This window comes from Branchiostoma belcheri, unplaced genomic scaffold, assembly GCF_001625305.1.
Source record: "Branchiostoma belcheri isolate BF01 breed outbred unplaced genomic scaffold, Haploidv18h27 scaffold20, whole genome shotgun sequence".
In the NCBI taxonomy this organism is placed as follows: Eukaryota; Metazoa; Chordata; class Leptocardii; order Amphioxiformes; family Branchiostomatidae; genus Branchiostoma; species Branchiostoma belcheri.
The window spans coordinates 391,356-401,419 of NW_017803491.1; the positions used below are offsets into that span (position 1 = coordinate 391,356).

General features: G+C 39.9%; 1 protein-coding gene across 1 annotated transcript; it reads left to right on the plus strand.

Annotated features, from left to right (window-relative positions):
- The first annotated feature begins 114 nt into the window (after window positions 1-114).
- Window positions 115-8,522, plus strand: LOC109469331 (exocyst complex component 5-like). The gene is made up of 21 exons (XM_019767835.1): window positions 115-248; window positions 975-1,109; window positions 1,316-1,423; window positions 1,571-1,765; window positions 1,934-1,998; window positions 2,163-2,191; window positions 2,430-2,539; window positions 2,891-2,935; window positions 3,184-3,237; window positions 3,512-3,598; window positions 3,774-3,853; window positions 4,017-4,127; window positions 4,534-4,629; window positions 4,877-5,027; window positions 5,402-5,510; window positions 5,793-5,916; window positions 6,133-6,219; window positions 6,483-6,591; window positions 6,780-6,936; window positions 7,309-7,472; window positions 7,742-8,522. Exons 1-21 carry the CDS (start codon window positions 225-227, stop codon window positions 7,889-7,891), a joined length of 2,190 nt encoding a protein of 729 aa, XP_019623394.1. The 5' UTR covers window positions 115-224; the 3' UTR covers window positions 7,892-8,522.
- Window positions 8,523-10,064: the final 1,542 nt, after the last annotated feature.

Below are 10,064 nucleotides of genomic sequence, written 5' to 3' on the forward strand. Positions count from 1 at the left end.
TCGTAGTCAAGATAAACGACTCTTTTTCAAGATACTAATAGTCGTATATATTACGAATGAGATACTTTGTCAGTCATAATACTACATAGGATCGGTATTACAAAATGCCCCTCTTAACTGAGGTACTTTCCCCACAGTGTCAGATAGACATGGCCAAGCCAGGAAGTCTCCGAACATCCCAAATCTACTGAGCTGTCGTGATTGATTGAAGACAAACCGGAACAATGGCAACTCCTGATCTCTTTGAGGTGCTGTAAACATTGCTAAGTTGACATTGTGAAGTGCAGAATATTAGAAAGCTGAATTTGTTTGTTTAGCCATCATAGTCATGTAAAATGGGCGTTGCACACTAGCTGAAGATACCGGTAGTGGATTCATTCTTTTCTTATTTCGAAAGGATCAGGCCGATCTCCAACTATACTCTTGATCCAAGCAATTTAACATGCAGCCAGATTTGCATGATTCTATTTCTCTGTTCTCTGCTCTGTGTAAACAATGACGTTGTAAACAGTAATATGTTGTCATGTCCATTTGACAAATGGGTGCCAAATCGATGTCATTTGATAACAATACCCATGTGATATATTGTATTGGTTTTGCATTTCTCTGTTTTATAGTTCTCATCTTGACAGTCTCATACCTTCACTTATTCGCCTGATCAGAATATCTATTTGCTGTCATACAGTGTGTCTACATAATAATTACCCTGGATGCCAAACTCGTTCTTCGGGCGGCAAGAGCCTTTCGCCCGCCGGTCTAAATTACTGCTACGGGGGAGTCTAGCCCGGGGGGAGTTTGGCCGCCTTCCAAACGAAGGCCGATATACTCCTCTGCGGGCGAAGTACCCTGGCTGCCGAAAAAAACGGTTAGCGGCCTGTAAACTTGGCTGGCACCCAGGGTACATAATAATTGACTAAGAAACAAACACTTTGTGTGATGAGAAAGTTGACACACATTTGCCTAATATCCGACAGGAACCCTTTGATCCTGAGGATTATGTGGAGAGACTTGCATGGCGCCAACATGGGGGCGGGTCTAAGGGAGGTGCTGAGAACTTTGACCCACAGGTCTTACTGAACGTCTTCACACACACCATCGAGGAGCTCAAGGTGAGGTTTATAGCATTCTGTAAACAGAGTGGCTGTTTGTCAGCTGTGAATATTAATTTTTATTATGTGGCAATATGTATAAATCCTTGCAAACTTTGCTGTTGGTCAAATTGTGTAACCAGTGCTTCTGCCACCAGGCTCTATGCATCTTACAATGTAGAAGTTGTAATGTATTTATTTAACTCATAATGGTTACCCTGTCCAAGGTGCTGAATGAGAAAACACAGCGTCGTGTGGAGAAGCTGGAGCAGCTGTCACAGAAGGAGGAGAAGGAACACAAGGCCAGGGTGGCAGAGCTGCAGAAACTCAATCAGGTAAACTTAGAAGTTTTTTCAAGGACATTATACATACATTTTTTAAAGGTGAGTACCCCACCTTTATTGTGTTAAATTCAGTGCAAAATGATATGTCATTATCTTAATATTGAAATGTAACCATATCTCTGTCCTTTCATTCCACAGATGGCCCTGAACCAGTTCCAGGAGCTGGATGAACGGATCAACCACATCGCCACCAAAGTGGTTCACCTAGGAGACCAGCTGGAGGGGGTGAACATTCCCAGGGCACGGGCTGTGGAGGCAGAGAAACTCATGAAGTACTTCTCCGAGTTTCTCTCTGGGGACATCAAGTCTGATGTCTTTACAGACCCCTTTAGGGTAAAGCATTACTGCAAGGTTTTGTCTTGTTCTTGATAAGGCATGTTGTCCTTGTGTGTGATTAAAAAATCCAGTCATGAAACAATAAACATCACAATTAGATATATTCTTCCCTGTTATTGGGTTAATTGGCCCAAATTGTAAATCCCATTGTCTCATTATTTGCAGCTGCAAGAAGCAGCAGATATCATTCAAAAGTTGCACCTGATTGCCCAAGAACTTCCTCCAGACAAGTAAGCACCATACTTAGTCATTTCTTCTAGTTTTATGTTGTCATTTATAGATATCTTGATGTCTGTCTATTTACTGCCATCTGTCAACCAAAAAATCTTATAATCAATTGTATGTTACATATCATCGAATACTTATATCATATGTATGTAAATACTTCTAACAGGTTTGATGCTGCCAAGGAACGTATAGCTGGTAAGAGAATTCTACTTTGTTTGATTTGTTTGCTTAATAAGTCAGCTAATGTAATTTGAAAAGACAGTACCAAACCGTATGTTGGTGAATTATAATAATTATAATGGATGTTGTATACTTTTAAAGACGAAGGTATTAACAGTATTACAACATATCATTCCTGCCTGACAAGTACACTAAGACTCAGGCTTATGCAAAAGTAGCATTGATAGTGAGTGGTACATTCCTTCTGAACTAGCCAAGTACCTGGAGATAGAGAGTAACCTGGTGGAACAGTTCAAGACAGCTCATCAGGCTGGTCAAAAGGAAGAGATGAAGGAGGTGGCTGCAGTGCTCTTGAACTTCAAGGTTGGACAAAATATCTTCCTATGAACCTGATTCAATGGATAATTTGTGTTGTGCTAGTATTTAATAGCCTGGTATCCAGCCTTGTTAGCTTTAGTCCGCTACCCAAGATCCGCTCCCCGCCGGCAGGGAGCGGATCTTGGGTAGCGGACTAAAGCTAACAAGGCTGGATACCAGGCTAAGTATTTAATATCCTCTTGTGAGGTGGCTTACATCATATTGAAGTATGTATAAACCTGTCAATGGTCAAACCCTCTTACTAAAAAATAAAACATTGTTTAGCTAAACAGATACTTCAAGAGCATTAGATAAAGTAGCAGGTAATTGATCCTTGTTCCATGTTTATTTCTACAGGGATATTCCCACTGCATTGATGCCTTCATCTATCAGAGTCAAAAGGTACCGTTCAACATTCCATAGTCTTAGTATTTCATCTAAGTTTGCACCTCAGAGAGTAAAAACAAAGAACAGTGGTATTGTTTAATGGAAACAACATCAGTTCTGCACTGTTAAGTTGATTGTTGAGTCATCCGTCTAAAGACATTTTGGGCTAGAGGAGCTGAAAGCATAGTATTGTAGCTAGTTTAATGCTTAACTGTTTTAGGTGTGATATGACTGTATGTTTATGTATTGTTCTCTTTGAACAGCATGCCATGTGGCACAGTGATGTGTTCAGGGGCATTACACGCCTTTGTGAAGAGGTAGGTCAATGTTTTCTCCCAAATTTCTTTTTTTTTGGTAAATCTATCTAGAGGACCTAGTTTCTATTGATCTCCAAATTTATGCCTTGATAAGAAAGTATATCTGAAAAATTTGACAGTATAAATCTAGCTGTTGATTTCCCTCTGGTACATGTTGAAATGGTCACAAAAGTTCCAGTTAACACAAGCTATATTACTAACTTGACCAGCTGATTATGATGTCTGAAGGACCTGCGCATGTTAGACTGTATGACTGATTCTTCTCTGTTCTCAGGTGAACCAGTTAATTCTGGAGGTATTTAGCCAGCCTGAAAATGTGATGATGAAGTTTGTCTTGAACATTTATGAAGGAAAGTTACAGGTATGTTGCTGTTTCTAGATTTGCAGGTTTAAAGTGTCATTTTTGATGACGTATGTATCACTCAATATTGTGTTACCAGCATATATTATTGAACATACAGTCATGTATTTGAAAGAAATAATTTTCAGGTATGGCATTTCATATTATATTTCTTACTATGTTTTTTCCTTCTCAGGATCATATCAAAGAAAGTCTGGACAAGCACAGAAGTGATACTGAGAAGTATCTGAAAACATTGTTCCAGCTATTCCAGCAGTATGTATTACTGGGTATTCAAATTGCATCCCATACTGACTTATTTTTGCTCAGATTTGTTTCAACAAGCTCCTGTGTTCATAACTGAGTTAATGTTGATAGATATTTGATTGACAGCATCAATGATGCACTGTAGTAACACTGGACAAATGTTACACTTCAGGACCTCCCAGTTGTCTGCAGACTTGTCCAAGTACAAGCTGGGGTCTGACGCCAACTTCCTCAACAAACTCACCAAGCACATATTTGGAAAGTACTTGGAATCATATATTGGGTATGTACTGTCAGTCTTGGAACATGATGATACAAAGCAAAGTTAGGAAGTATATACACTAAGAATAACTAAAACTGCATCTATGGAAAGACCATGGGTCCATGCAATACACTTATCAGCTGCTGTTCCTGATGTCGTTTTCAGCACCATGGACAGACACTACATTGCAGCTTAGTGTGGGTGCACCAGATTCCATAGTTCACTATGTAATATCTAATCACTAATTGTAGAAAAGATGAAAAGCAAATGTTCAGTGTACCAACTTCTAGTCAGAACAGCAAGACATTGTGACTTTGATCATTTTGGAAAAGAAAAGAAGATATGGAATTAACGTTGACTGGACACTATCAAAGTTTGGGTGTGTTGACAAGACGTTCAATAAATATTATATCTGTGTTTGTTGCAGTGTTGAAACCACATTTCTAAAGACTAGAATGGACATCATCTTGAATAGATACTACAATTCCATCAACCACCAGAAGAGACACATCCCCTCTGGAGGGTGAGTTCTGTACATACATTATGTATTTGGCACTGTTGCTGGTTCTCTTAGCTTCCTCAGCTAACTCCCATTCCTAACAACAAGTAATGTACCGGTATTGAGTACTAAATGGAAATATCCACTTGGGAGACATGAAGAAGTAGTGCAGTCTATTGTCCAGCATGATAACTTGTTGAATAAATAAGATGTCTTCAGAATGTTATTGAAATGTTTATCTTAATCTTGTCCATGTGCTATTTTTTCTCAGTATCCATGACCTACAGGCTAGAATCCGAAACAAAACCAATTTGAACATTGGCCCAGCCATAGAGACATACGGAGGGGAGACCTTCCTGTCACAGGAAGTGGCCATCAATCTCCTACAGGAATCTAAAGAAGCACTGAAGAGATGTGAATTGGTGGGTGTGGTAGTGTAGTTATGGTTCCTATAGTATTTGTCATCTTTGCCTCTGTTTCCAATTAACAACAAGAAAGACTGGTATATAATAATAACATAGTGGCATTGGTTGGTCCTCAGTGAGAAAGGCAAAATGGTGTACATAATGAAAGTATAAAAATGTATGTAGATGTGTTAGATAGTTACACCCCAATGAAGGATGAATGATGATCGTGGTGATGAGAGATCTTGACTTACAATAGCCTAACTAGAACAAAAATGTAAATGTGGGCAAACCTGTACATCATACAGTCTGTACTTGATGGTTTTACCAAATAAATGCTGAAAATAATGAAGATGATAGTCCATACTTAACTTTTTGTTGTTACTATACAGCTGTCCAGTAGTAAGGACTTGCCTGCCAGTGCCGTGAGGATCTTCGACATCCTGTTTGAGAAGCTGTGTATGGAACACATTGACTATGCTGTGGACATAGGTCTGCAAGGTGAGAAGATATGAGTGAGAGACATGTAAATATTGGAGGGAAAACCATAAGAGAACCCCTGTCTTTCAGTGTGTTTTCATGTGTGTCAGAACATAGATGATTATGATTGTTTTGATATTTTAGTCTTGAAGATGACATGCTTGCCTAGAATATGAGGCATGAAACACATTATAAGCTCAACTGATTTGGAAATCTACCTCCCAAGCATTAATATCTGATAGAGCATGAATGGTGTAAGTTACTTGCCATTTACTAATGAAGAAACACATGACTCCCATCCAGCCATCTCCATCCCTGAACCTAAGACTGAGCCAGAGATCTACTTCTTTGATGTTGTTGGCCAGGGCAATGCCATCTTCCATCTGCTGGAGAAACAGTTCAGTGATGCTCTGGTGCCACTCATCATGTAAGTTCTGCAGTCTGGGACATTGCTATTGTAGACTGTAGTAGTGACAATTGTTTCCGTTTTACGGGTTGTTGCAGGGAGTGTTGTCACAACTTAATTTTAGAAGAAAGCCTGTGATGACACCCTATCAATGTCATAATGGATTCTGAATACAACACTTGTTAGATGAATGTACATGTACATGTAGCTATTGATTGCAAACATGGCCCTCCCCAGCTCCACACCACGATACCAAGAAGCAGTGACCAGGAAGAGAGAGATCATGGAGCTGATTGACAGCAAACTTGATGGGGGACTGGATAGGTATGTTGTGTTGTCTTTTCATGTTAGCCCTCTATATCATATGATGATGACAGGTTCATTGGGTGCAAAGATTTGGGTGCACTGTATATGTACATACAATGTATCATGAATTGAAAATTAGGGATTCTTACCTGAATTATGTGATACAAAAAACTTTTATGTCTTATTCTGAATAAAAATGTTAATCTTATTTAAGAAAAAAATCTATTCCTAGCAGACGGGAAATAAGACGTATCATTGATCCTTTGAATTATCTTCCACAGAACCATCACTGCTATGGTTGGGTGGATCAAACACATCTTGACTACAGAACAGAAGAAAACAGACTTCAGACCAGAGGATGACTCTGCACTTATGGAGCTTTATACTCCTGTAAGATGGTCTCAGTCTTTCAGACTAACAGATGGCAGCTGATGTAGACTTTACATGATGTTTCCATTTTCCTAATTGGTGATACATAAACAGCACATACTGATTTTACATAAATTGCACAAAAAGACTACATATGTACTTTTTTCTCTGTTTTGCTGAATCGTAACAATGCCTTTGCCCTTTGGCAGGCCTGCCACAAAGTGACAAACTTCATCAGGAAAGAAATCATCAAGATGCGGGATTCCTTGGATGGGAAGAACCTTGATGCAACTCTGACTGAGTTTGGTGTCAGGTTCCATCGACTGGTGTATGAACATCTCCAACAGTTCACATATAACCCCAGGGGTAGGTGCACTTCAGGCCATATGGTATAATCAATGTGGGCTTGTATACAAAATGTGCCATGCTACTTTATGCTTGTATGCAAGATGTGTATTTGTGTACTGTGCCACTTTGTACTTTTTGGAGGCATATGTTATTCAAACCACTTAAGTTCAAATTTTACATATCTAAATTAAATATTCCCAAATAATTTCTCATGAGATCCCATTGTAAACTTTTTTAAAGATGCCTTTGTACATTGTGGACCTGTAATTCTATATGCAGTGTTTGGTTTGGTTTGAGTTTGTGAAGTTTAAGTGCTTTAGATGTTGTGTGTGTTACAGGTTCTATGTTGTCCAGCATTGATGTTTAACTGTCAGTTTGTGTGTTCTACAGGTGGTATGCTGGCCATCTGTGATGTGAATGAGTACAGGAAGTGTGTGAAGGAGGAGCTGAAGGTTCCACTGGTGGACAGCCTGTTTGAAACCCTCCACGCTCTGTGTAACCTGCTGGTGGTGGTGCCAGACAACCTCAAACAAGTCTGCACAGGAGAGCAGCTGGTGAGTGGGTTGATGGAGTGGTTATTTTAGTTGTTGGTTTTCTACATGCTTGGTAGTTCTGTATTACACAAATTATTTTTGAATCACTTTGTTAGTTGGACACGTACCAACAAAAGATGGCAAATAAGTTGGGTTTTATGTTGAAAGATGTGCAGGTCATGTAGCCCAGGACATGTCTTTTGAAAAGATTATTCATATTGGTACATATTTAATTATGAATGGAATGATGATTAATATACGGTGTCCATCATTCCCCTGTTTCTCCCCAGGCAAGTCTGGACAGGTCCGTAGTCATGTCCTTTGTGCAGCTGAGGGCAGACCATAAGACAGGCCGACTGGGGAAACTGTTTGCTGACTTTGCACAGAAGACCAGGGAACGAGCAGGCACTGGGCCATCTGAGCATGTTGCCTTACAGTGACACACAAAGTTGCATACTGTACAATCAGCACCTTACTTTTAGACATTGTATCTGCCATCTTGTCTAAAATAGTTCTATCATGTTAGATATTGAGATGTCTTCCATCAAGCAAATATGGTTAGCAGTAAATTCAACTCCTTGTATTGCTTTAAGTGACAAATATGAAGTATTCTCCATTTCTATGTACTGTAGTGGAAACATTTCTTGCTGACAATTTAGCAACTAGAAATCAGCTGGACAATACCCACTGATGTTAAATTATGAGCATTACCATGTTTACAGTCAACTGAAGCAATCGCTTTTTCCACAGCTGTAATTATCATTATGTTTTCCAACTTCAGATTACCAGTGTGACGTAAGTCTAATGTCTGGACAGAATATCTGACCCAAAGAAGTGTTATTATAAAGCTATCATTTACATGAATAAGATGAAAAAATATTGTCCAAGATTGGTTTAGCTATATAACCAATGTTGTAAATGAGCATAGAGGACTGTAGGAGCACAACAAATGATCAAGTTACTCAGATATTTATCCAGTCATTCTTTCATCACGCCAAAAACAGTTACTCAAGCAACTGGATATGATTTTGAAAACGTCAGACGTTTCAGCTAGTATCCACTAGCTTTCGTCAGTGACTGAGAGACCAGAGGGGAAAGCAGGTTTATAAGCACAACCTATTGATTGATATGCAAATAAAGTGAAGACATTCAGTTCAGCTCTCATCAGTTCAGTTCAGCTCTCATCAGCTGAACATCAGTTCAGCTCTCAAGAAATTGCAAACTGAAGGAGTTCTGGATCGCCCCACCTACCTAAAACTCAATCCCACAACGGAACAACCCCCTGCTTTCTACGGCCTTCCCAAAATCCACAAACAAAGTGTCCCTCTACTACCCATAGTCTCCAGTATAGGCTCTGTCACCTATGAGTTAGCAGGTTTTCTAGCCAAGATTTTGGGACCACTAGTGGGGAAATCTCGGCACCATGTACAGAATAGTGCCGACTTTGTCAACAAAATCAAAGACATTCATGTAGAGGATGATGAAACCATCACTTCGTATGACGTGTGCTCACTTTTCACCTCCATACCACCTAAGGAAGCAGTGTCAGTAGTCAGGGAAGCCTTGGAAGCCGACGATACACTTGCAGATAGAACCAACCTATCCGTTGACCAAGTTTGTGAGCTACTAGAACTCTGCTTAGGATGCACATACTTTACCTACAAAGGACAGTTCTACCAACAAATGCACGGCTGTGCTATGGGATCACCAGTTTCACCAATTGTTGTAAACCTGTACATGGAGAAGTTTGAAAACAAAGCCCTCAGCACTTTCAATGACACTCCCCCGGCCAACTGGTTTCGATATGTAGATGACACTTGGTGCAGATTGAAAAAGAGGGTAACTGCAAGCCAAGCCATGACAACATGCTCCCTTTCCTAGACACCAAAACTATCGTAGAGGAAGATGGTAACCTTCGTTTCGAAGTGTACAGGAAACCAACCCACACTGATCAGTACCTGGCCTTTGATTCCCACCACCCTTTGGAACACAAACTAGCAGTGATCAAAACTCTCTTCCATCGTGCAGACAACATTGTCACTTCAGACCAAGCCAAAACGGACGAACAAAAACACTCCCTGGCTAAATGTGGCTACCAAAACTGGACTTTCAACAAAGCGCTCAAACCTTCAGACCAGTCTAAGAAAACCCAGAAGTGCAAACCAACAAAAACTAGAGGTCGGAGATCTCATGTCTTCGTCAGAGGTACATCGTTCTAGAGAAATTAACATGCGTATTCTTCACTCTTTTTAATAATCAATTTGGTCTAAAGAACAAAAGAATCTCTGTACTATTTTTATGGTACAGAACACCCTGAAACGGTTTGCCGCAGATTATACAGATGCGTCGTCACCCGTGTTAGCCCCCCCCCCCTACGTTATTTGAGTTTGGACTGTTAGGCCACACCAAGTAAATTTTATGGATGACGTCCTTTGGAGACCCTAAATCTAATGCGAGAGGGCGAAAAAAAAAACAAGAAAGGCCCTAAAAAACAAGATGCCTAGATTAGAAATATACTAAGAGACGACAAATGTTAGGACACAAATTGAATGAGGTGACACAGTGTAACAAGCAAGAAGTCTTTTATTCATCATCAAACAGCAATAAATCAGG